This window comes from Ogataea philodendri (assembly GCF_020536065.1).
Source record: "Ogataea philodendri strain CBS6075 chromosome Unknown scaffold2, whole genome shotgun sequence".
NCBI classification, from domain to species: Eukaryota; Fungi; Ascomycota; class Pichiomycetes; order Pichiales; family Pichiaceae; genus Ogataea; species Ogataea philodendri.
This window is the reverse complement of record NW_025764020.1, coordinates 793534-816952: the sequence shown is the minus strand read 5'-3', so window position 1 is coordinate 816952 and position 23419 is coordinate 793534. Positions and strand designations below refer to the sequence as shown.

The 23419-nt window shown below is 46.0% G+C and overlaps 21 protein-coding genes across 21 annotated transcripts; 8 read left to right on the top strand and 13 right to left on the bottom strand.

Moving 5' to 3' along the window:
• Position 1: 1 nt before the first annotated feature.
• On the bottom strand, positions 2-1939 carry OGAPHI_004251 (uncharacterized protein; the record flags this gene model as incomplete). Its single annotated transcript, XM_046205309.1, has 1 exon — positions 2-1939. The coding sequence occupies one exon, from the start codon at positions 1937-1939 to the stop codon at positions 2-4; it is 1938 nt and encodes a 645-aa protein (XP_046061266.1).
• A 69-nt stretch (positions 1940-2008) lies between these two features.
• OGAPHI_004249 (uncharacterized protein) lies at positions 2009-3352 on the bottom strand (the record flags this gene model as incomplete). Its single annotated transcript, XM_046205307.1, has 1 exon — positions 2009-3352. One exon carries the CDS (start codon positions 3350-3352, stop codon positions 2009-2011), a length of 1344 nt encoding a protein of 447 aa, XP_046061264.1.
• On the top strand, positions 2110-3049 carry OGAPHI_004250 (uncharacterized protein; the record flags this gene model as incomplete). The annotated part of the gene is made up of 3 exons (XM_046205308.1): positions 2110-2144; positions 2290-2570; positions 2649-3049. The coding sequence occupies 3 exons, from the start codon at positions 2110-2112 to the stop codon at positions 3047-3049; spliced, it is 717 nt and encodes a 238-aa protein (XP_046061265.1).
• Positions 3353-3468: 116 nt separating the features above from the next.
• Positions 3469-5476, bottom strand: OGAPHI_004248 (uncharacterized protein; the record flags this gene model as incomplete). The annotated part of the gene is made up of 2 exons (XM_046205306.1): positions 3469-5352; positions 5432-5476. 2 exons carry the CDS (start codon positions 5474-5476, stop codon positions 3469-3471), a joined length of 1929 nt encoding a protein of 642 aa, XP_046061263.1.
• Positions 5477-5624: 148 nt separating this feature from the next.
• OGAPHI_004247 (uncharacterized protein) lies at positions 5625-6044 on the bottom strand (the record flags this gene model as incomplete). The annotated part of the gene is made up of 2 exons (XM_046205304.1): positions 5625-5879; positions 5952-6044. The coding sequence occupies 2 exons, from the start codon at positions 6042-6044 to the stop codon at positions 5625-5627; spliced, it is 348 nt and encodes a 115-aa protein (XP_046061262.1).
• Positions 6045-6125: 81 nt separating this feature from the next.
• Positions 6126-6620, bottom strand: OGAPHI_004246 (uncharacterized protein; the record flags this gene model as incomplete). Its single annotated transcript, XM_046205303.1, has 1 exon — positions 6126-6620. One exon carries the CDS (start codon positions 6618-6620, stop codon positions 6126-6128), a length of 495 nt encoding a protein of 164 aa, XP_046061261.1.
• On the top strand, positions 6307-7794 carry OGAPHI_004245 (uncharacterized protein; the record flags this gene model as incomplete). Its single annotated transcript, XM_046205302.1, has 2 exons — positions 6307-6389; positions 6717-7794. 2 exons carry the CDS (start codon positions 6307-6309, stop codon positions 7792-7794), a joined length of 1161 nt encoding a protein of 386 aa, XP_046061260.1.
• Positions 6682-8358, bottom strand: OGAPHI_004244 (uncharacterized protein; the record flags this gene model as incomplete). Its single annotated transcript, XM_046205301.1, has 1 exon — positions 6682-8358. The coding sequence occupies one exon, from the start codon at positions 8356-8358 to the stop codon at positions 6682-6684; it is 1677 nt and encodes a 558-aa protein (XP_046061259.1).
• A 402-nt stretch (positions 8359-8760) lies between these two features.
• On the top strand, positions 8761-10269 carry OGAPHI_004243 (uncharacterized protein; the record flags this gene model as incomplete). Its single annotated transcript, XM_046205300.1, has 1 exon — positions 8761-10269. One exon carries the CDS (start codon positions 8761-8763, stop codon positions 10267-10269), a length of 1509 nt encoding a protein of 502 aa, XP_046061258.1.
• Positions 10270-10418: 149 nt separating this feature from the next.
• Positions 10419-13748, top strand: OGAPHI_004242 (uncharacterized protein; the record flags this gene model as incomplete). Its single annotated transcript, XM_046205299.1, has 1 exon — positions 10419-13748. The coding sequence occupies one exon, from the start codon at positions 10419-10421 to the stop codon at positions 13746-13748; it is 3330 nt and encodes a 1109-aa protein (XP_046061257.1).
• A 24-nt stretch (positions 13749-13772) lies between these two features.
• On the bottom strand, positions 13773-14753 carry OGAPHI_004240 (uncharacterized protein; the record flags this gene model as incomplete). Its single annotated transcript, XM_046205297.1, has 1 exon — positions 13773-14753. One exon carries the CDS (start codon positions 14751-14753, stop codon positions 13773-13775), a length of 981 nt encoding a protein of 326 aa, XP_046061255.1.
• Positions 13878-14472, top strand: OGAPHI_004241 (uncharacterized protein; the record flags this gene model as incomplete). The annotated part of the gene is made up of 2 exons (XM_046205298.1): positions 13878-13990; positions 14259-14472. The coding sequence occupies 2 exons, from the start codon at positions 13878-13880 to the stop codon at positions 14470-14472; spliced, it is 327 nt and encodes a 108-aa protein (XP_046061256.1).
• A 128-nt stretch (positions 14754-14881) lies between the features above and the next one.
• On the bottom strand, positions 14882-15385 carry OGAPHI_004239 (uncharacterized protein; the record flags this gene model as incomplete). Its single annotated transcript, XM_046205296.1, has 1 exon — positions 14882-15385. The coding sequence occupies one exon, from the start codon at positions 15383-15385 to the stop codon at positions 14882-14884; it is 504 nt and encodes a 167-aa protein (XP_046061254.1).
• An 87-nt stretch (positions 15386-15472) lies between these two features.
• On the top strand, positions 15473-16510 carry OGAPHI_004237 (uncharacterized protein; the record flags this gene model as incomplete). The annotated part of the gene is made up of 1 exon (XM_046205293.1): positions 15473-16510. The coding sequence occupies one exon, from the start codon at positions 15473-15475 to the stop codon at positions 16508-16510; it is 1038 nt and encodes a 345-aa protein (XP_046061252.1).
• On the bottom strand, positions 15880-16482 carry OGAPHI_004238 (uncharacterized protein; the record flags this gene model as incomplete). Its single annotated transcript, XM_046205295.1, has 1 exon — positions 15880-16482. One exon carries the CDS (start codon positions 16480-16482, stop codon positions 15880-15882), a length of 603 nt encoding a protein of 200 aa, XP_046061253.1.
• A 30-nt stretch (positions 16511-16540) lies between the features above and the next one.
• Positions 16541-18034, bottom strand: OGAPHI_004235 (uncharacterized protein; the record flags this gene model as incomplete). The annotated part of the gene is made up of 1 exon (XM_046205291.1): positions 16541-18034. The coding sequence occupies one exon, from the start codon at positions 18032-18034 to the stop codon at positions 16541-16543; it is 1494 nt and encodes a 497-aa protein (XP_046061250.1).
• On the top strand, positions 16595-16918 carry OGAPHI_004236 (uncharacterized protein; the record flags this gene model as incomplete). The annotated part of the gene is made up of 1 exon (XM_046205292.1): positions 16595-16918. The coding sequence occupies one exon, from the start codon at positions 16595-16597 to the stop codon at positions 16916-16918; it is 324 nt and encodes a 107-aa protein (XP_046061251.1).
• Positions 18035-18420: 386 nt separating the features above from the next.
• Positions 18421-23259, top strand: OGAPHI_004231 (uncharacterized protein; the record flags this gene model as incomplete). Its single annotated transcript, XM_046205287.1, has 1 exon — positions 18421-23259. One exon carries the CDS (start codon positions 18421-18423, stop codon positions 23257-23259), a length of 4839 nt encoding a protein of 1612 aa, XP_046061246.1.
• OGAPHI_004234 (uncharacterized protein) lies at positions 19617-19820 on the bottom strand (the record flags this gene model as incomplete). The annotated part of the gene is made up of 1 exon (XM_046205290.1): positions 19617-19820. The coding sequence occupies one exon, from the start codon at positions 19818-19820 to the stop codon at positions 19617-19619; it is 204 nt and encodes a 67-aa protein (XP_046061249.1).
• On the bottom strand, positions 20415-20696 carry OGAPHI_004233 (uncharacterized protein; the record flags this gene model as incomplete). Its single annotated transcript, XM_046205289.1, has 1 exon — positions 20415-20696. The coding sequence occupies one exon, from the start codon at positions 20694-20696 to the stop codon at positions 20415-20417; it is 282 nt and encodes a 93-aa protein (XP_046061248.1).
• On the bottom strand, positions 22302-22715 carry OGAPHI_004232 (uncharacterized protein; the record flags this gene model as incomplete). The annotated part of the gene is made up of 1 exon (XM_046205288.1): positions 22302-22715. One exon carries the CDS (start codon positions 22713-22715, stop codon positions 22302-22304), a length of 414 nt encoding a protein of 137 aa, XP_046061247.1.
• Positions 23260-23419: the final 160 nt, after the last annotated feature.

Sequence of the window (23419 nt, the reverse complement as noted above, 5' to 3'; positions counted from 1 at the left end):
GTCAGACACCATAAATTTCCTTTCTCTTCTGAGACTTGGCGCTGTATGCTCTCAGAAGCCGTTGTAGATGCGACGCGTTCTCATCCATGTACGCCTGTTCAGCAATGTCCCGGTTTCCTGGGCGGTCTTTCAGGTTCATGGCTGCTTCGAGAACATAGTAGTTGTAAGCTGTTTTGATCTTCCGTTTATCATACACTCGTCTGATGGAATAATCAACGGTCCAGCTATTATTGACAGGATCGTCCAGTATCTCCAATGGAGGAGTTGGGTATTTGCCGCGGAACAGCTTCTTGTTGAAAAAGTGTTCGGTGGTCAGTCTGAACATGACACATTTATTCTCGTCGTGGATTGTCGAGTCGATGATATCCTTGTTCAGCTTGAGCATCTCGGCGTGTTGAACAGACCGAGACTCAGCCATCCGAATAATCCTTTCCATCGGTAGCTCTTCGCCTTGCGAAGCTGCAAGGTCCTCCTTGTCCAGGTCAGTGATTTCGTCGGCCAAGCTACCAAGTTTTCTGAGCATCTCGTTATCCACAACCGTGGCAATGAACTCGACCCGCGGACCAAACGCGTCGGGAACACACTTGGTTATCAGACGGAATGGCTGTCCTTTGGTCTCCTTGATGATTTTGTCCAACACTTTCTGCCACATCTGCATCGAGACTTTGAACTCGAAGTCGGCCATAAACGAAGACAGGGCCTCTCGCTTGGTCTGCCAATGGTTGCCAATATCTTCCACCACGTCGTTGTAGTCTGCACTCTCACGCTCCTCCAAGTCGAACCCGTGGAAGATGTGGTCGAGCTCTGTGGTTGGCATGTACTGGAACCCAAAAAACCGTCTCATGTTATGGAATGCGACGAAAATGCCGTCCATATTTCCGATACGCGCCTGCATGCTGTACTTCCACATGCCTGTTCTGACCAAGTCGAAGATTTCGCGCTCGAAACTCTCGTACAGACCGGTCGACCTGGTGATCTCGTAGTTCGTTAATTGGTAGTTGTTGAAGTTTATGTCGTGTCTCACTGCACAGACCGCCCGAGCCTTGAGGTCAAAAATACCCGTGCCCGGCAGATCGCTGTTTCTAGCGTCCGACTGCGACCGCATCAGAAAGTTGCCCATCTTGGCATACTGGTAGCTGTTTTCTGCGTTTCCTGCTTCGGCGCTCACAGGCGAGGATTTGAGGTATTTGGCAAACTCCTGCGGCTCCACAGTCAGCATCAGCTCAAGCTCGTGACCAAGAAGCGACAGAGCAATCTCTGTATCTGTTGATCTGTCGGAGTCGACCGAGAAATAACCGTCACCTTTGGGAGCCACCACAGAAAAGGCACTCGATTTGGCGTTTCTAGTGAAAGACGTTGTGGACGGGAACTCCTGTGACAGATGTCTAGTGAAACAGGGCCGGAAATTGCTCAAAAGCATATGGAATTGTTTCAGGGTATTGGTCATAGACGAGGTGGATGAAAAATATCTAATTTTCTCGTGGGAGCCGACATTTTGGTTGATCTCAGAAGCAATCTTTTCCATTATTGCGTCTCTTGCCGGAGGAACAAAGCCTGCAATCAGATCAAACCTGAAATCGTCGATGCTGGGGATATGCTGCAGAGTAGGACTAAAGTTAAACCTTCTGGTTCTAGGATCTTGCATATAGTGTACTCCGGGCGAAAACAAAACAGACTCCAGATTGTGCGCAAGTCCCGGAATTTGGGATTTATCCGAGCTATAATCCGTCAGAGCAACGTATGGAGCCACAGAGTCCAGGCTTGCTGAATAGACTGCAAAGCTTTTATCAGAAAGAAGCCTGATCTTGCTTCGTAGTTCTTCTATGGCCTTGGCGGTTTTGTTTTTCTTTGATATTCGGGGAAGCGATCTAAAGACATCGGAATAGTGTCGGCACTGACACAAAGTAGTCGCTTTTGAGGCACACCCTGCTTTTATCATGTGTGATCCTGAATAAATAAAAATTGAATTTTTTTTACGATTTTTTTTAATTGTCTATACAGAAATCATTTATAAGAAAAGCACAGAAACCAGGACCAAAACGGAACTTAAGCTTCCAACGCTCAGCTGAGCAGCTTCGCCCTTCGAGGAAGAGGAAGTCTGGGAAGCAGATGAGGTCGACGAGGAAGTCGTTGCTGAAGTTTTGGTAGACGAGGCAGACGTCTTGGTAGAGCTAGAAACAACTTCGGAGCTAGAAACATCGGAGTAGTCAAAACTGCCATCACAGGATTCTTGGGTCTCGGCGTCGAATCCGGATCCTTCACCAGCTCCCTTCTCGAACAACGATGAAGCGTCCGACGGGGTATCTGGAACATTAATGTCAAAGTCCCAGCCGGTAGGACAGCTGGATGCAGTGTTGGTGGTCACATATCCTCCGTCGCCAGTCGGGTCCGTGGTGGAGTTCAACATATCCTTGAGGTTGTTGAAGTCGTCCAAGGTGGTGACAGAGTCGCCGTTGATCTCCACCAATCCGTAATTATCAGCTTCTTGAGAGTACTCGTAAACAAGTCCACCAGAGAAAACAGAAGACATCTGAGTAGAGTAGATCGAAGCAACCTCAGAAAACTCTCTGGTACCCTGAGTGTTGCATCCGTACTCGGAGAGGAAGATAGGAGCAGAGTAACCAGTGTATGACTTCACCTTTTGAGAGTATCCCGATTGGGTGAAAGAAGAGTGTCCACACCAAGAATAGTCATTGACACCAAGCATGTCGACTCTCGCAGTAGAGTCATTACCACAGTTGAGGTAGTGAGCAAGATCGAGTCTGACAGAGGAAACATCAGCAGCAGAGTAACCAACAGGGATGCTTCTGTAGTTCCTGGCCTTGATGTACTTTTTCAAGTCTCTCACGGTTGCCTTGATGTATGGAGCGGTGTCCAAGACGGACTCATCGTTGACGACTTCGTTACCAGCGAAGAAACCAAGAACGTTGTCGTAGTCGGCAAACGCATCAACCGTTGCAAAGATGCTTTGCAAGAAATCGGCGTTGTAAGAGCAGTTTGGGTTGCTTCTGGAAATCGAAGCTCCTGGTGTGGTGACATCAAGAATTAGGTAAATTCCTGCATCATCCAGCTTCTGCATACACTCGGAGTGATCCAAGGTGTTATCGACGGAGTACACTCTGATAGTGTTGAGGCCAAGCTCCTGGAAGTATGGGATATCTCTGGAGCAACTTTCAACATCGCCAAGCGGGTCCGTCAAATTGGACGATCCTCCCGGTTGGTAATCAACACCTCTGATGTAGAATCTCTCTCCTGTCTCGGAGTTGAGAAATGCATTACCTGTAACGTTGATACTTGGCAAGGCAGCAGACACAGCGCCAGCGAGTGATAACCAAAAGAGCGAGAGTCTCATGATGTGCAAATCTCAGTTCAGATGTAAATATTTTTATTTATCTTCAACTTGCATGAAAACACGGAAAATTTTAGATCGGTGAAATTCCAAAACATCTGGTGGATCTGAATTCGCACTTAGTCCGACTCGTCCAGAAATTCTTTTTTGGTCAGCGACTCGGCGTCTCCTTCTAGATTGGTAACTGTTGGCTCTGATTCGCTTACAGGCTCCTTGATGGACTCCGTCTTCTCCAAAGTTGGCTCGGTAGCTGTTTCTGTGACTGGCTTATCTTGGGGCTCTGGGTCAGTTTCGGTTTCTTTTTCTGTAGTCTCTTCTTTCTCCAAGTAGTCATTTTGTGGTTCCTGATGTATCTCCTTCACAGGAGTTTCATCAACGGCCGGTTCCGGAGACTCGTTAGAGTCATCAACGGCGTCAAAGAACTCCTTCTCTTCTTCGGGCTCAGGCTTCTTCTTTCTCAGATCTAGGCTCCATGATGGCGCCACAAAGAGGTCCAATTTGTTTCCCAAACTTTCTTCATTCACTTCAACCTTGTCTTTCACCGTAGAAGGCAACTTACGTCCACGCGGTCCCTTGACCCTGCCTTTTCTAACATCAGCAACCTGTTCATTGCTCTCGTTTGTTTCTGGTTGTCTGAAAGCAGCCATTCCAGGAAGAGGCATTCCAGGCATTCCTGGAAACGCCATTCCAGGGAGAGGGAATCCCATCATTGGTTTTGGGGCCGCAGCAGGAACAGAATGCTGCTGCTCCTCAGCGTCCTCCGTATTCTTTCTTGTGGGACGTTTAGTTGGAACAGGAGGTTTTGGCTTGAAGAAGCCCATATCCTGTTGCTGACGTTCAGCAAGCATCTGCTGGAATGCAGCAATCTTGGAAGACGGTTTCTTTGGAACAACAGGCTTGTTCGAGTCTGTGGAGGATTTTGCTGATATGCTTTGACTCACTTCGGAAGATTTTCCCGAAGTAGCCTCGCTCGGTGGAGCAGGAGACGCAGACTTGGAGGATGCTGGTTCGGGAATCACAGAAGGTGTTTCTTGCGTCACCTTTTCTACTGGGTTTGGAGTCTCAGCGATTTCAGAATCAACTGACCTCGACACTTTCGTTGGCTCATCAGAAGTAATATGCACAGACTCAGTAGGCTCAGCAGGTTCGCTGGGCTCGATGAAATCTGACACCACTGGCTGTTTTGTTGTCTCGGTTTCTCCCTTTTCCGAACCCTCGGTGACAGAAATTGTAGGCTCGAGCTCAGGCTCTTGAGATTTCTCGAGCTGCTTAGGTTCCTCAGATTCCTGAGGTTGCTGTTCTTTGAGCTCTTCGACCTCTTCTGGTTCTGGTGATTTAGAATCGACGTCCTTTTTCGCGAGCTCGAGTTCAGGAGAATCAGCTGGTTCCTCCTCAGCTTTTTCAGTCTCCAGGGGACTCAGCTCTGACACATCTGAAATGGAGCTCACTTTTTCCGAAAAAGACTCTGGTTCCAAACTCTTGGTCTCGGAAGACTTTTCCAGAGCAGGCTCGATATCATCAACAGACTCAAATTTCAAGTCAGACACGGTTGATTCGGGCTTCGTGTGACCTAGGTCATCTTTTTGATCAGGCTCGTCAGAATTCTCCTTCAACTCCGTAGCAATTGGAAGATTTGGATGAACAGAATCTGCTGGTTCGAAAGCAGCCGGTTCGCTTCCTTCCTTTTGTCCCTTGCGTGGCTGTTCTGGACTTTGCTCGTCATATATTTCCAACACAGTCTGATAGGTGGGGGTATCAGGGGAAGGCTCGGCGGGAAGACTGGACTCGCTTGAGATAGAATTGATTTTGCGTGGTCTCCTTGTTGGGATCTGTGGAGCTGGTTGTAACTCTGGCACAGAAGATGAGTCTTTTTTGTCAGAGTCTACTGTTTCCCTCCGCTTAGGTCTGGAGGAAGGGATCACTGGAACGTCCAGATCGTCTGCAATGGGCGATTCAGACTTTCTGGGACGCGTTGTTGGGATAGAAGGAGCCGAAGGCTCTTTCTTGGGTCTCTAAATGGTTAGAATTGGGTGAAATTACGTACATGAGTAGGAACAGCTGGCACATCCATATTATTTTTACTTCGCGATTGGCAATATAATTCATTATATTGTTATCCTCAGACATACACGCATATATAATGATGTATACAGAGAGAAATAGAGTGCGAGCGATCCACAGACAGTTAATGGTGTAGAATAACCGTCCAAGACCGCTTTGATCATATTTGCACATGTTTGATTCTGCGCATCGCAACATGCTAAGCACGGGACATTTAAGCATAATTAAGTCTGAAAATGTCGTTCAAAACGTAGTAAGAGCCTGCGTCAGGAATCAAGTGGAACACCTGAGAGTATCTTTGAGAGTTTTGTTCCTCGTCGATCAATAATTCACCGGTAACCATGACCAAGACGTCTCCGTTTTCGGAGGCTGGTTGGGCATCCAAGGTGGAGATTCTGTGGGCAACCTTGTTGAATCCCAAAGCAACAAGCTTCTCAATGATGTTACGAGCACCCTGGATCTGAGAAGACTCGAAAGTCAACATGGAGTGGTCCCTCTAATTCTGTTAGTAATCATCCAAATTTGCTGCAAATTAACTTACGTAAAGGTTTCCAAGCTGAGATCTGTCCTTGTCGAACTGATCGTAGTAGAAGCTGCAGAATTGTTGAGCCAAAGCGTTGAAGTCCACCGACATTATTGAAAGAACAAAGTATTAATGATACAAAAATTTTCGACCTCGCGGCATTACATTAATTTAATATTCTACTTCGTTCTTTTAGGTGTCGCTAGCTCCAACAACCTCCAAAATGCGCAATTGGGTTTCGTTGATTTTCCTATAGCTAGCGGCCAGCTCTTTTAGTTTTAGTTTGTCATTTTCCTTGCTTACCCTCGTAAACGGCGGAATCAGGAACCCAATGGGTACTTCCACCTGGTCTTCAATAACACAACAATCTCTAATGATGGATCCTGTTCCAAGTTTGCAGCCTTTGCCAATTGACACACGATTCCCAATATTGCAATTCGAATCAACCTGGGTTCCGTAGCCTATTCGCGTCAGTGTTCCAATCTTCACATCGCCATTGGTGGAATCAATGCAAACCTGGGGCTCAAAGTAACACCGTTTGCCGACCTTGATACTGTGGTCTCCAGCGTTTATATGACAATCCTCGCAAACCGTCACCTGTCCGGCTAAAGCGATCCTATTCAGACCTTTGATCTTGCAAGATTTATGGATCCGGTTGCCGGAAGATGTTTCCAACCACTGATCCATTTGTCTTTAGAAAAGATACGTTTTTTATTTTCGAGCGAGAATAAATATATTGAATTGACGATTATAATAGCCAAGCCATAACCTTTCCAAATTTAGAATCTGGCTTGAATCTCATATTCTGCATCTTCTCATAGTATTCGGCCTCGTGTTCCTCGATCTCTTCCAAACCAGAGGTCAAATCAGCAGTAGCTGGGTCAACCATCTTGGATTTCATGATAAGCTTCCATCCAACAAGAATCACGATATTCAGGAACAGAATCAGGTAGTAGTACAGGAAGGAGTCAATGTTGAACTCCGGAACGAAAGCGAAAACACCCAAGAAAGCTATCACAATGAACATGCAAACAGCACCGTAGATTGCAGGATATGGCTGCCATTTGGTCAAAATGCTTTGCAGTGGCAGAGTACTTCTGTCCAGTCCTTGGGCCTTGCATGCTCTGTAGAATCCGAGATAAACAATCATCATGTAGAAGTAGTTGATGAGCTGAGATCCAGTGGTGAGGTTGATCAACCAATTAAGCACAGTAGATCCTCTACCATCAAGCTCCAACAGCGACAAACAAGCGAAGGCAGTGGAAACAACAAGACACACAAATGGCACACCGTCACGGGTTGTGTAAGTGAAGATTTTCAAAGACAGCCGTCTCTTAGCCAGAGCAAAAAGAGATCTGGTACCGCAGTACATGTAAGAGTTTCCTGCAGAGAAGGAAGACAGCATACACAAAACGTTCACAATGTCTGGCAGCACTTTGATACTCATGTTTTGCATCGAGATAACATACGGGGAAACGTTGGCTCCCGAAGCTCCCTCAGCAACAGCGTTAGCAAGCTTTGGATCGTTGTGATTCAGAACAATACCAACACACAAAGCACCTCCGACGAAGAAGAACAGCAATCTGAACACGATGGTCTTGAATGCCGTCACCATGGTCTTTCTTGGGTTCTCTGCCTCTCCTGCCACCATTCCCAGGTATTCTGGGGCAGCCATAGAGAAAATGGCTTTACAGTAAGCAGACCAGAAAGCACTGGCACCTGTTCCGAGATATTTTGGGAATGCGTTCTCATAACTTCCGAAATTTCTGAAACCGTATCTGTCATGCTGAGGGTTTCCTCCCAACATGGTGATGAAAGTGTAGAACATCAAACCAGTAGCCAAGATAATTTTTCCAGATGAAAGGATGAACTCGGATTCTCCATACCATTTGACTGCAAACACGTTCAAAATGATGTAGACAGCAATCATTGGAACCAGAGTAGCTGCTGGGGAGTAGTCCTCCGTCCAGTAGTGAATCATGTTGTTCACAGAAGTGAGCTCGAAAGGCACATAGAGAGCCATCATTAAATAGAAGTTGTAACCGAAAGCAACCTCCAAAGCAGGATCAACAAAACGACCAGCGTGTGTGATAAATGGAGAATCAACAGGAAGATAGCAGACAAGCTCACCGATGGTGATGGTGACGACATACATTAAGAATGCATGGAGAATAAATGCCACCAAAAGGTTACCTGGACCAGCAGTGGCCAAGGCCCAACCAATGGTAACGAAAAGCGCAGTACCGATGGATCCACCGACACTGATCAGGTCGATGTGACGACGACGCAGTTTACGCACCGTGTGTCCATCCGAAATGAATCTACCTTGAGGTTTTTGTTCAGACTCAGATAGAGAGATGACCTCCACTGCCTGAGTGGAGATCTTGGTCTTAAGCTTTTCTGACTTGGCGTTGTAGTTTTCCATTGGAAATTCCACAAGCTGAATTGGATGGAAAATTGTTGAGATATAAACGAATAGTGCGTTTCTTATCTCGAACTGACACCCAATCTTATCAGTTAAAATTGGAAACAATCAGCGCTCTTAATCGCGAAAGCAATGAAATCGAGTTTTCCATCTAAGCGCTAACAATCGGAGCACTTATCATGCTTTCAGAAGCATGCCTCACAAGCATGCAAAGAGAAGATCATATAAGATAAAGATCAAAGGTGCATAAATGGAAAATTGTTATCGGAAGTCTCGAAATGGCCAAAAAAGCCGCTGCAAAATTATTGTCAGGCAGGTGTTCCCGCCCTGCAAGCTGAAAAACAGCAGCCTAGTTTTTTTTCTAGTCGCGTAAAAGTTGTCACTGGCTGAGTAAGTCCCAAAATGGGTGGATTCAATAACGTTATCTTATCTAATAGCCACTTTGTTCCTCATTACAATGTTTCGGTCGACATCAAGAGGCTCACCGTCTTGTTGAAAGACAAAGAAACAACAGCAACTATCTATCCAATCTTCTCCCCTGACGATTTGCCTTTCGAATTGTTACGTTTCTTGACGCAAGAATACAATGACGAAATAGCTCGAGGTGATACGCAGCCCTTCTTCGAGCCGCTAACTATTGACGAATTTCGCGATTATTGGTTTGGTCAGTTCGCAGCTGTCATGGTCCTCGGAGACCATTCAACTCTGGATCTCTCGTGGTCTCACAAAGAATGGGCCAAGAGATGTCTTGGCACCTTTTTCATCAAGGCAAGTTATCCCGGTCGATCCGCTCACGTTGCTACAGCAAACGTTCTCGTGAACGCAGGTATTCGAGAAAAGGGAATCGGTCGGACGTTGGCGGAGTGTTTTCTTGCGTGGGCCCCGAGATTAAGCTATACATACGCGATGATGGAATTGATTTTTGAGACCAACGCCCCCGCTAAGGCTGTTTTGGAAGGTCTACATTTCAAGAAGATAGGACGCGTCAAAGGATGTGGACTTTTGAAAAGCAGCAAAGATTTCCTAATTGACGCTATCACATATGGAAGGGAACTGGATCCACCTGAAGTGAAAACTGACCAGAATTCCAAGTACGAGAAAATTCGCCAATTCTTGCTCACTAGGAAGTACCCAGAAGACGCTGACCGACAGGAAAAGTCCCGCTTGCGCGCATTGGCTTCACATTATTCAGTAGAGAGCGGGAAATTGTACTTGAAGGGGAAAGAAGTTATCATCAACCAAAACGATCAATTACGTATTATAAGAGAGGCACATGAAAAAGGGCACGGCGGAATCAACAAAACTACGTCATATTTGTGTGACAAGTACCACTGGCCAAAAATCAAGGAGATGGTGGCCCATGTGGTCAAGGCCTGTCCTGACTGCAAGGACCCAACTCGAGCATCTATAAAGCGATCCGAGGTTCCTACTCCCAAGCTTAAAACCAAGTCACCAAAACAGCACCAGTATTTACAAAACCAATCACCTCCTTTATCTCAACAACTTCCAGATATCTCTCACATCTACCAGAGTGCAAACATGGACTCGTCGAGCTCGTTTAACGAGATCCTCGCTGGCTCAGGAATATCTGACGTCGTTGAAATGGTTCAACGGCAGAATCGGCATCACCAAGATTCTCATCAGTCGAACGCTTTTGCCGAGTATCCTTCCCACTTCCGCCCGCCAACCCCGTCTAATTTCAATTACGATTCTCCAAACGAGAACCCGGATATCCCAACACCTGCCGACCCGGCATCTCTACGGTACAAGGACTCCAGATCTATCCCTATCGATCCGGCAGTAAGCAAATCAGAGCACCGGGAAAGACTCGGAACGGAAGAATCTGCATCCTCAGAAATTGACATGGCCAGGGCTATCTTGCATGTGGGCCAAGACCACTCAGACAATTAAACATCTTTAATTTGATTATGTAATGATCTGCAAAAAAAGAATTCAAGGGAAGAAAATTGAAACTAAAACAAGTAAATTTAATCCGAAGAATACACTAGGAAGGGTCCAAGAGCATGATAATATAGCACAAACTTCAGCGAAACTGAATTATGAGAACCCAAATACCACGATCATTGCCCAAACGGAGCATATCGTTTCAATATGAGTTTCGACGGAGCAAGCAATTTTGGTTCAAGGTGAGGAAAGGCATCTATTATGTTCAAGAAAAACTGGGGCCTATAGTTCGCCGACTAATACCAAACTTCCTGGTTGCGCATTACACATATATCATCTTTTGGTGCATTATAGGGTCTATATTGATTTATCCACAGCGGAACATCAAATACATAGATGCTTTGTTTTTTGCATGCGGTGCATCTACACAAGCTGGGCTGAACACAGTCGATACAAACAAGCTTACGCTGTTCCAGCAAATGGCTATATATATTGTGTCCATGTTGACGACCCCCATTTTCATCCATTCGGCCATTGTTTTCCTCAGACTGTTTTGGTTTGAAAAGTCCTTTGATGACATTAAAGAGAAATCCATGCAGAATTTCAAAATGAGACGATCGGCAACCCTGGCACAGTTTAGAACACAAACTATGGACAGCAGAACACTGACAACAAACCGTACAAACACAACAGTCGCACATACGAAGGGTTACAACACTCATAATGCTTCCGAGGACTTGGGTGAAAGATTGAACAAGCTAAACCAAAAGCAGCAAGAAGAAGACCACGAGCAAAAGTTGGATAAAGTATTTGAAAATGAGTATTTTGTGCCAACGTCCTCAAGCTCTGGTGGCTCACCAGAGATGAAGAACCATGAGAAAGGTCATGACATTGAGATGGTCGATCTGGATGGCTCGAGGTCTCGTAATGAACAGGCTGTGCCCGTAATCCATTACAGCGAGCCGAGCGACGACGAAGAAGAAGAAGAAGCAGAAGAAGAAGAAGGGGAGGAGGAGGAAGAAATTCCACAGGAGTATGTTCCACATACAAGGGATATCAAGTTTGCGGAACTCCCCAAACCTCCAAAAAAACGGCGTGAAAAGGACGTTGAACCAAGAGATTTGTACATGTCCATTTCCATGATGCAGCAAAATAAAAACAATGATACGGCAGACGATGAGTCTGGACCAGCATTAGTGATCCAAGGGCCTGCGGAGCGCACAGGATTCAAACTACCAGGCCACATCAGCCGTCATGAAAAGGAGCTGAAACGGAAGCAGATCAAGAAGCTCAAAAAGATGGAAAAAATGCAAACCGAACAGCCGAAAGCAAATCCCGCAGATCCTCCGAGAGGAAGAGCTATTCAGTTTGAGGATCCTGTCCGTCCTCCAAGAAGCAGTGCGAACCGACCACGACACGAATCTGCATCCCCTTTAGTGCCAGAGCCGGAAGCAGAAGCAGAAGCAAGCGAGGACGAAAATCTGAGTGCTGATGAGGGTGACTTGCATTCCGTTGGTGATTTGAGCGATGATCAACACCTCAGCGACGAAGAGGATGGAAGTGGCTTCCGGCACATTGGAAGGACTCAATCGCACGTTGTCAAGTTACCTACTGAACAGCATGGAACTAAAATCGATAGGAGGGCCCATACCTTTGATGTCTCTACCAAGAAGAACCCAGAAAACCACAAGAAAGTAACAAACATTGTCAAGTCGCCAACTTTTGATAAGATGCTTCGCAAGAATATGAAGAAAAAGGCAAACAGGTTCACCAGAATAGGAAGAAGATTTACAGCATCCAGATCACTCCCATTTACATCTTCGGTTGACAGTGCTGAAGACCTGTCGGATGATGGACTCATCAGTCTTTATTCAAGATCAAGCAGGAATACACAGCCCAAATACTTGTCTTGGACTCCAACAATCGGAAGAAACTCCACTTTTGTGGCTCTTACGGATCAACAAAAGGAAGAGCTGGGTGGTGTTGAGTACCGTGCTTTGAAACTACTTAGTGCAATTCTCGTGTTTTACTACGTTGGTTTCCACTTAATGGGAATTGTGTTCTTCGTCCCCTTCATCACGACGAAACTGAGATACTTGAACCTTGTGAGAGAGGACGGTGTTGCGCCAGTTTGGTGGGGGTTTTGGTATCCACAGACCTGTTTCAATGACTTAGGAATAACCCTTACTCCTGACTCGATGAACTCGTTTAGCGAGAACGCTTATTCTTTGATTATTGGAGGGTGTTTGATCATTGCAGGTAACACTGGTTTCCCTATCATGCTCAGATTTATTATTTGGATTCTATACAAGTTTTCCAGACCGCTGACGTTGTTCAGAGAATCGCTTGCTTTTCTGATGGAGCACCCCAGAAGATGCTTCACTTTGTTGTTCCCTTCGGGCCCTACCTGGTGGCTATTCTTTGTGTTGGTGGTGTTGAACAGTATTGATTGGCTCTTGTTCATTATTTTGGACTTCAACAAGCCTGTGCTTTCTGGAGTCGACCGAGGATATCGGGTCCTGGACGGACTTTTCCAAGCTATTTCCACGAGAACTGCTGGACTCAGTGTGGTGGATCTATCTCAGTTAAGTCCTGCTGTTCAGGTGAGTTATTTGGTGATGATGTATATCTCTGTGATGCCTCTTGCCATTTCTATTAGAAGAACCAATGTTTATGAGGAACAATCGCTTGGAGTTTACTTTGACAACGATGCGAATAACAATGAGAACGACGACAAAAAGCAGCAGACCATTTCCTTTATTGGAACACACTTGCGGAAGCAACTTTCTTTTGATCTTTGGTTCCTTTTCCTCGGTTTGTTCATTATTTGCATCTCTGAAGGAGGAAAGCTAACCAATGGGGACGTTCATTTTACCATTTTTAGCGTTCTTTTCGAAATTACGTCGGCATATGGTACTGTTGGATTGAGTCTTGGGTACCCAAACACAACTCCCTCATTTTGTGGCCAGTTCAATACGCTTTCCAAGGTTGTCTTGATTGTCATGATGGTGAGAGGACGCCACAGAGGATTGCCATACGCTATTGACAGAGCCATAATTTTGGAGACCGACAAGATCAAGATGAGAGACGATATGCAGGCGCATCATACTTTGAGGAGAACTCAGACTCTGCAGCCTCATCTGACGTCTGTGTCTTCGCAAAACGCACCATTACTGCGTGTCAATACAACGAGGAACGAAGAGCTGGACACAAGCAATATCATTCCATTTTTGAGACGCAAGGCCTCGGCTGCCGCCGGGGAACTAAAAAGAAGTTTGCTTCATCACGGCAATGACAATATAGATGAAGAAGCCCTGGATTTCGACGATGACGAGTCTGTGCCATCGTACCCTAGATATAGAGACCCCCAGTTTGAAGGCACAGACGTGATCAGCGGCAATGTTCCCGAGGGTGAGTCTGTGTCACCGCAGGAGCAGGCTTCTGTTTCCTCGAGAGATAAGTTGAAACGTCATAATTCCTTTTAATTAATTTTAATACATGCTTATCGATTAGTGTCTTCTGTAAACGACTTTCTGCTTTCCCCAGCCACACTTCAATGGCCGGCCCTGGATCGCCATATTGGCCAATTGCATTAAAGCACTGGCCGCGTGCGCATGGGAGTCATACTTGACGAAAGCGCAGGATTTTTCAGAAAGGTGCTGGAAGTCAACGATATACCCAAAGTTCTGGAGAAGCAAGATAAGATCGTTCTGGCTCACGGAGCGCGGTAGGTTGCCCAGGTATATCGTAGTGTTCCAGGTCTGGGGAAGGAAAGTAGGGCTGACGGGGAGAGAGTGTTTTGGGAGCTGTAAATTTTTCTCGTGGCGGGGCACGTTGCGCGTTGCCCAGTTCAGTCTGACCGGGCGTCCACAGATCGGCGCCCCCGACATGGTCTCCAGACACTTTGTGGCGTCGTCGAGGTTTGCAAAGGAAACAAAGCCGTATCCGCGGGAGTAGCCGCTCTTCATGTCCCACATGACACTGGCCTGAATGAGCGATTGGAAATGGCCAAACGCAGACGAAAGAGATTCGTCATCCACTTCTGGCGACAGGTCGCCAACAAAAAGGTTGTACGAGCTGGTGGTCTTGGACTGCTGCGTTCTGAATGCCCAGGAAATTGTGAGCGGGTATCCTTCCAGAACCGCGCCATTCAACGAAGAAAAAGCGGTTTGTGCTGCCGAATGCGACTCGAACTCTATGAACGAGTAATTGAACCCAGATCTGTTCTTATCTGCCAAAAGCTTGATGCTACGGACAAACGAGCCGTAAGACGAAAACAGCCCCTTAAGCGCTGTTTCTGTGATCGAGTGGTGGATGCCTCCAACATAAATAGTGGTAGCTGATAGTTTTCGACCTCCTTCAGTTGCACTTGCAGGCGAGACCAGCTGTTCTTCCGGCTCGGCGCTTGTGACAGGAGTCTCCATGGGAGCTGGCGGAGACGCCGAGGGCTCTCCAACGGGAGTTTGTTCGAGGGTGTTTCCAGATTCCATGAAAAACGATATCAAATTTGCTAAACTAAGTCAGCCGCTGGATGATGCAGGTTAAAATATTCCATGCTCTGGGCACAGTGAACAATTTCTGAGCCACGCTTGTTTGTAATTGACATGTCTTTGCGCGACTACATTTCACCACAATTGGATATGACGACATCGATCAACGGTTTCTCATTCTCCACAGATACGCGTTCAATGGTCTCTATTATATCTTGTCCTTCGACCACATGGCCAAACACTACGTGCTTGCCGTCAAGGAAGTGGTTGGGAGCAAGATTGATGAAAAACTGACACCCGTTGGTGTCCGGCCCCGAGTTGGCCATTGCAACCGTGAACGGCTCGTTCTTGTACACAAACGCCTCGTCCTCGAACGCGTCCAGGCCAAAAATGGTTTTCGTTCCTGTTCCATTCCCACGCACAAAGTCGCCCCCTTGTAACATGAACCCTGGCACGAGTCTGTGGAACTTGCTCTGCTTGTACCCTATGGGTCTTCCCTGTTCTTTGTACTCTCCTGTACAGAATTGGCGGAAGTTTTCGGTGGTCCTAGGTAGCTGCTCCGTGTACAGCTCAATTTTCACACGTCCCAACGGCTTTGGACCGAGACTCAAATCCAAAAACACCGTGGTCATTATGCATCAATTTTTTTGATGGGAAATTAATGTTGAGAATCAGTTAGATAAAAAAATAGTCATTGAATTATACGAGTCCCAATTAAAATGTCCTCTGATCACCACCGTGTCCACACTTCTGTGCCAGACACAACGGCAGCCATTGACAGAAGTTTGCCCGAGTTCCCAGCGGCCAAGCCAATCGACGAGGACAACTATTTCAGACTGCACAAGCCTCCTCAGTATCTATCGCAGATCTCGAGAGACGTGGCCGACTTTATCAACTTCCACCACCAGGCCAGACGTAAAATCGTCCTGGTCACGTCCGGAGGTACTACTGTGCCGCTGGAAAACAACACGGTGCGCTTCATCGACAATTTCAGTGCTGGAACCAGAGGTGCTACTTCTGCAGAGTATTTCTTGGAAAACGGGTACGCAGTGGTGTTTTTGCATAGAGAATTCTCGCTTTTACCATACTCCAGACATTATAGCCATACCACCAACTGCTTTCTTGACTACATGACCGAGTCCCAGAATGGGAAAGTGGAAGTCAACGCCGAGTTCCAGAAAGAGATGCTCGTGGTGCTTAGAAAGTACAGACACGCCCAGAAGAATAATCTGCTTCTTCTTGTTCCATTCACAACTGTCCACCAATACCTGTTCACATTGAAGCTGATCGCCCAGGAGCTGTCTGTTATAGGGTCAGACGCTCTTTTTTTCCTCGCAGCTGCGGTGTCCGACTTTTTCCTTCCATCCTCGCGTGTTCCGGAACACAAGATCCAGAGCCAGGAGTCGGGCGGTAAATTGGTTGTTGATCTCGAGCCCGTGCCTAAATTTTTGAGTAGACTGGTCGATTCATGGGCTCCGATCTCGATGATTGTCTCGTTCAAGCTCGAGACCGATAATTCGATCCTGATTAAGAAATCCAAAGGTGCTTTGGAAAGATACAACCACCAGTTGGTGATTGGAAACTTGTTGCAGAGCAGAAAACGCGAGGTGGTATTTGTCACTAAGGACAGCGACAGATGGGTCAAGCTCACTTCTGACCAAATAGAAGCCAACGTCGACATCGAGTCGTTGATCGTTCCAGAGGTGATCAAACTGCATGCAAGCTCCATTGAAGAGAAAAGAAAAGTCGGTCTATAGACCTCATAAATGCTTTAATGATTCAAATTGTTACAAAAAGGATAGTCCAATCCCCCATTGAATACCCTTTCTCACTTCGTCTCCATGGTGGATAGCAACAGGGAGAGTGAAGTTCAGCTCAAATCTGGCAGCAGGATGTGCGTACATCAGTCCAATTCCTGTAGAAACATTCATCTGTTTGAAAACATTAGAGTAGCCCCAATCTGCCTTTGTAGTATCAAGATTGATGAGCTTTCCTGCGTTCACAAACGAATGAATCTTGAAATTGGACTCGCTCGACAAAAATGGCACCCGGTTGAACAAACTGAATCCAAGTCCACAGAATGCGTCTCCTCCAATGCTCAGACCCATCTGTTTGGGCCCGATTCCGGAGTTCCAGAATCCGCGAATGTCATTAGGGCCTCCTGACTGGAACTTGTCCATAGGGTGAACTAGCGAGCTTCCCAATGCCTTGATCAATCCTGTTCTGGCCACAACACTGACACCGGCGGACTCGTTCAGCTTCAATGCCTGGGAAAGCTGCAAGGTGGTTTTGACGAAATTGGAGGCAGGCAGGAACGAGTACTCTGTAGTCGACTTGACAAAGTGACCAGACGTTGGAAATATGGGCTGGTTGCGGGTATCATGCGAAATTGCATAGACCAGGCTGGTTTTAGGAGAAGTTCCGGCGTTGAATAGAAAATAGTCGTTTATCAATGAGTTGTTGCGGTACCCGTTAGGGGATTGTTCGAGTTTGATGGATCTGATCAAGGTCTCCAAAGAGAGCTCTTGGTTGATCCTCTTTTCAAATGGAAGATAGTTCGTAGACAGCTTAGTTGTGATTCCGCTCACGCCCTGTTCGTGGTATGTTGTATAGTCTATGAATCGTGAGGAATGGTAACACATGGTGCTGAACTTATAATCTGGGCTGTTGAACACGGGCATGCTGTAATTTAAAAGATACTGGGATCTGTTTTTCGAACCGATTTGGTTGGAAGCCATGTTAGTATCAAAAGTCAAAGACTCTGCTCCTCCAAATATGTTTCTCCATTGTAGTGTCAGATATCCGTCCCCTTCACCGTTTCCAACATTCGTTCCGACATTCATAAATAATTTCTTCACGGGCTTGACTGTGATTAATGTGGTCAATTCCAAAGTGTCCCTCCCCAACAACGGTGATCGGTAGGAATGTGGATCTATCATCGAAGAAACCTCGTTCATCGAGCCGGTTTTCGTGAAATTATATGCTGTAGCGTCGACATTCTGTAGGAACGACTGGAGTGTGAATGCATGCGGATGTTTCAACAAAGGTCTCAATTGTCGAGCAAGAAAAGTATCTCTGAACTGCGAACCAGACCCTTGGATCGTGACATGGTTTAGTCTGACCGGTCGGAGCGAGTTTTCCAGCAAAAGCTCGCTTAGAATTTTCTGGTTGTACTCCATGATGACCTGCTGTCTTTTCATCTCCAGCTCCTCAATGGGAGTAGTTTTCTCCGGAGCAAACGTCTCCATGAATCGCTCATTATGGTCGGACATTGTCGTCATGTTGGAAAGTGTATCTCAATCGCCAGATCTCAAGAGACGATCGACCTAGTTACAAATTTTTCCTACGCAAAAATAAAGCCTTCTAGAGGCTGCACAGCCGTGAAAATATTTAAGTCGTGGTTCAGCCAAGCTTGCTAGACGGACTAGCTGTATGGGAGCAGGAACGGATGTTCCGAAACAAGTCCCGTTTGCACGAAAAACTTTTCATTCTATGAGTCATCTTTCGAAAAGTCGACTAGATAGGAAGGTACCAATGTTTTGATAGGTGCCGACTATGCACGGCTCGAGTTTACATTACAGATTACAACATAACAATAAGCATACATACATTCACAATATTTCAGCCCCAGCTATATAAAGCAAATCGTGTTCCTGGATTTTCAAGTATGGTATACTTGAGCTCTAATTCGACTAGCTATTGCGAAGGCTATTGGGATGTGGACGATCTGACTATCTGTGGAAGACAACTGATAGAAGTTCTCATTCTTATTCCTTTAGCACTAAGTTTTTTATCTGTCACAAGTAATTGGGTCTTTGTAAGATCCACAAAAGACCGTTCAGAGTCCAAAGATGATCCTGAACAGCAATCTCTTTTAAAATCCGCCTCTCCCGGTTACGCATCAATTGCAAACGCCACGCCTACGCCTAATTTATCCTTCATTCATGAAACCAAGGCCGAAGGTGTGATAAATGTTGTTTATCGTGATACGCCCGAGAAGATCAAGCTGGTTCTTGAGCAGGTGTTTCTTCTTCTTCAGACAGCTCTCACTCTGCACTCGCTATCGTTTATCGACACAGATTCCCAGTCTGCTTATTGGTTCGCAAAATATGTCAATCTCGCGTTCTGGAGCTATTTGTCGGTGGTCACACTGATTAGACTCCTCAACGTTTCTAAAGGACTCGCTCCAGAAAGACTAGATCTTTGGGCGCACTGTGTTTCGCTTTACACCATACAATGGCTCAATTCGGCCATGCTGTTTCGGTCGGCCCTGCTCTACCATACGGGCTCCAGCTCTGTTCGCAATTACTTTATCGCTCAATTTGCAATCAACACGATTCTTGAGCTGATCATCTCAACAGAGAAGTTGTCGGATAAGCCGGCACTTGTCTTCGTACAGGAAGATACTATCCCATCGACGGAGCCGACGTCTTCGTTGTTGCAGATAGTCAGCTTTGCATGGATTGACACAATGGTCTTTAAAGCACGCTCTAAAACAATTGAGCTCACGGACGTTTTGGGATTGCGACTAGAGGATTGCTCGCTCGTCCTTATTTCTGCTTTCCGTCAGGTGGATCCTTCGAAGAGTATCATCTTCAGATTTGCTGTGATGTTCAAATGGGATTTGCTGCTCCAGAGCTTCTACACTTGCTGCGAGTCTATTTTAACCGTGATTCCTTCATTGGCCCTGAAAAATATACTGGAGTACGTCAGAAGCCCGGAAACCGCTTCTCTTAGCTTGGCATGGTTCTGGATCGTTGCTCCATTTGTCTCTGACATTCTTCAGTGTATCTTGTCGCTACGTGGTGAGCACCAGGGAAGAAGAGTCTCGGCCAGAATGAGATCGATTCTCACTGGAGAGATTTACGCCAAAGCCTTGAAAAGAAAGCTGTCTGCAGCCGAGAAGAAAGACGAGTTGACCAAGGAGGAAGAGGAAATTGGGGACTCCGAAGAGGATAGTTCCACAGCGCGGGATATTGGAGGAATCATTAACCTCATGGCAGTTGACACTTCTAAATCATCAGAAATTGGTGGCAACTTGAACGCTGTTACCAGAACCGTTATCATGACTACCACAGCAATCTATTTACTTTTCCATCTTTTAGGGTGGTCTTCGGTAGTTGGACTACTTGCACTTCTTGCTACAATGCCAATAACTTACAAGATCTCTAGCTTGTTTGCCAAAACCCAAGAGAAGCTGCTGGCAATCACAGATAAAAGAGTTCAAAAACTCAACGAGACACTCCAAAATATTAGAGTCGTCAAGTATTTCTCGTGGGAAGATAGATTCTCCGACATCATTCTGAAAATCAGAAAGGACGAGCTGAAAGCTCTTTTAAGATTGGATATCATCTGGTGCTTCTCGGATTTTACATGGTCTGTTACTCCTTCGGTTGTTTCATTTGCAACCTTTTATTGGTACAATTATGTCCAAGGGAACCAGCTCACCACACCAGTGGCTTTCACTGCTTTGTCGCTGTTGAACCTACTCAGAGGTCCGATTGAACATCTGGCCCATCTCGCATCTGTTGTTATTCAATCTAAGGTCTCTTTGGATAGAATCGGAAGTTTCTTGAATGAGTCAGAAACTTCCAAGTACGAACAACTAAGCGTGCCTAGAGGACCAGACTCACCACTTGTTGGTTTTGAAAATGCAACGTTCTACTGGTCCAAGAACTCTGAGAGTGAGTTTGCATTAAGAGATCTTAACATCAGTTTCAAGACTGGGAAGCTGAATGTCATCATCGGCCCTACAGGGTCGGGAAAAACGTCCTTGTTGTTGGCCCTACTCGGAGAAATGGACCTTGATAAAGGTAAGGTGTTTCTTCCAGGGATTACCTCTAAAGAGGACTTGATTCCTAATCCATTGACCGGTTTGACCGAGTCTGTTGCATACTGTGCGCAATCAGCCTGGCTCCTCAATGCAACCATTAAAGAAAACATTTTGTTTGGCTCACATTACAACGAAGAGAGGTTCAAAGCCGTCATTCACGATTGTGGGTTGACCAGAGACTTGGAGATTTTTGACGATGCTGAAGAGACAGAAATTGGAGAAAAGGGAATCACCATTTCTGGTGGCCAGAAACAGCGTATTTCTCTCGCAAGAGCGATTTACTCGTCAGCATCGTACCTTCTTTTGGACGACTGTCTCTCAGCTGTCGATTCTCACACAGCTGTTCATATCTACGAGCACTGTATCAAGGGAAGCTTGATGAAGAACAGAACGTGTCTGCTTGTTTCTCATAACGTCTCTTTAACTGTTCAAGAGGCAGAAAATGTGATTCTGATGGAAAATGGCCGTGTCAAGGCTCAGGGCGATATTGATGAACTTAACGGTAAAGGACTGTTGGGTGAAGGATTCATGAAAAGTATCACACAGTCTAGAAATGTGTCTTCTTCGAATTTGGAAGATGAGGCAGCCAAGGCCATTGAGCACGTTGACGAAAACTTGGAGGAGATCAAGGAACAGAAGCCAAGATCAAAGTTGGTCAAAGACGAGACAAAGGCCGAAGGTGCAGTGAAGCTATCCGTTTACTACTCCTACTTTAAGAATTTTGGAACCATTCCATTCTACATTGTTCTTGCGTTTGCATTTGCTGCTGTGCAAGTTGCAAATATCGGACAGTCCTACTGGCTCAGATACTGGGCTGGGAAGGAAGACCACGAGTCTCCAGCTGCTGTCCTAGCTGCTCTTGTTCCTGCTACCTACACGGATGGAGACAAATTGAAGTCAAGCTTGACTGCATTTGTGCACAATCTCATCTGGGGCACGCCCGTCATCACCACGGCATTTGAGTCAGTCGGCGCCAATCTTGATGGCCATGGACCAATGTATTATCTTGGAATCTATGCATTCATCGGGTTTTTGTACGCTGGACTGCTAGCTTTCAGATACTTTCTCTGTTTACTTGGTGGCCTCAGAATGTCGAAAAGTACGTTCTCAAAGCTGCTTGACAACATACTCCATGCAAAGCTGCGGTTCTTTGATCAAACTCCAATTGGGCGTATCATGAACAGGTTCTCGAAAGATATTGAGGCAATCGACCAGGGTATCATTCCGTCTGCTGACGAGTTCCTTCACTGTGTGATTGCCTGTGCAGTTGTTTTAATCATGATCTGTTTGATCACACCGGCCTTTTTGGTGATTGCAGCAATCTTAATCGTGGTCTACACCATCATTGGAACGCTGTTTGTGACCTTGTCGAGAGACCTGAAGCGAATTGAGTCGGTGACTAAGTCTCCTATTCACCAACAATTTTCCGAAACTCTAGCAGGAATGATCACCATCAGAGCATACGGCGACCAGAGACGGTTCTTGAGACAAAACTTGGAGCAGATTGATACCAACAACAGGCCATTGCTATACATTTGGATCTGTAACATGTGGCTTGGATTCAGAGCACATATGATCGGTGCTACCATCACATTTTTTGCATCTGTTTTTACGATCTTGAACGCAGCTAATCTGGATGCTGGATTGGCCGGTATTTCTCTGTCTCTAGCTGCCACGTTCAGACTGAGTTCTGTCTACCTTGTTGAGTGCCATTCTCATGTTGAGATGGAGATGAATGGTGTTGAGAGAGTGCAGGAGTATGTGGACGGAGTTGATAAAGAACCCCCAATGGAACTGCCGCAAGATCCCGTCAACTCTTGGCCGTCCAAGGGAGAGATTGACGTTAGGAACATCTCTATTAAGTATGCACCAGATCTTCCAAGAGTCATTGATGGCGTTTCCTTCCATGTTAATTCAGGGGAGAAAGTTGGTGTTGTTGGTCGAACGGGAGCCGGAAAGTCTACGATCATTACCAGCTTTTTCAGGTTCGTTGATCTTGATAGCGGCAGCATCACCATTGATGGTCTGGACATCTCCAAACTCGGCCTCAAGACACTGAGAAAGGGATTATCGATTATTCCCCAGGATCCAACGTTGTTCACGGGTACTATTCGCTCCAACCTAGACATGTTTGACGAGTACTCGAATCTACAGATGTACGAATCGCTTCGCAGAGTGAACTTGATCTCCAACGATGACTACCAGCAGGCTGTGGAGAATAATGGAGGAAGAGTCGAAGATAGTGCTGCTGCTACCGATGAGAATGTGAACAGATTCCTGAATCTGGACTCTGAGGTCACAGAGGGTGGAGAGAATCTGTCTCAAGGTGAAAGACAGCTGTTGTGTCTTGCGAGATCTATCTTGAAAACCCCAAAAATCCTGATGCTTGACGAGGCAACTGCATCTATTGATTACGCATCAGACGCCAAAATCCAGACCACCATCAGAGAAGAGTTTTCGGCAAGCACGATTTTGACCATTGCACACCGTCTCAAGACGATCATCGATTATGATAAGATCCTGTTGCTTGACCACGGCAAGGTGAAGGAATTTGAACATCCCTACAACCTCATAACCAACAGCAAGACGGAGTTTCATAAAATGTGTCAGGACACTGGAGAGTACGAGGAGCTAGTCAATTTAGCCCGTCAAGCATATAAAAAAAGCCGATAGTGGTGGTGTTTATACTAATAACAGTCAACGATATGGGAAGCCATACTACAAACAACCGTAACTCAAGAACAAGAAGATGGAAACTACCAGGATGTCATGTAGCACCGATCCTCTAAAAAAAGACAAATTCCCGAGATCCAAGTCAAGTCAAGTCGTGCAT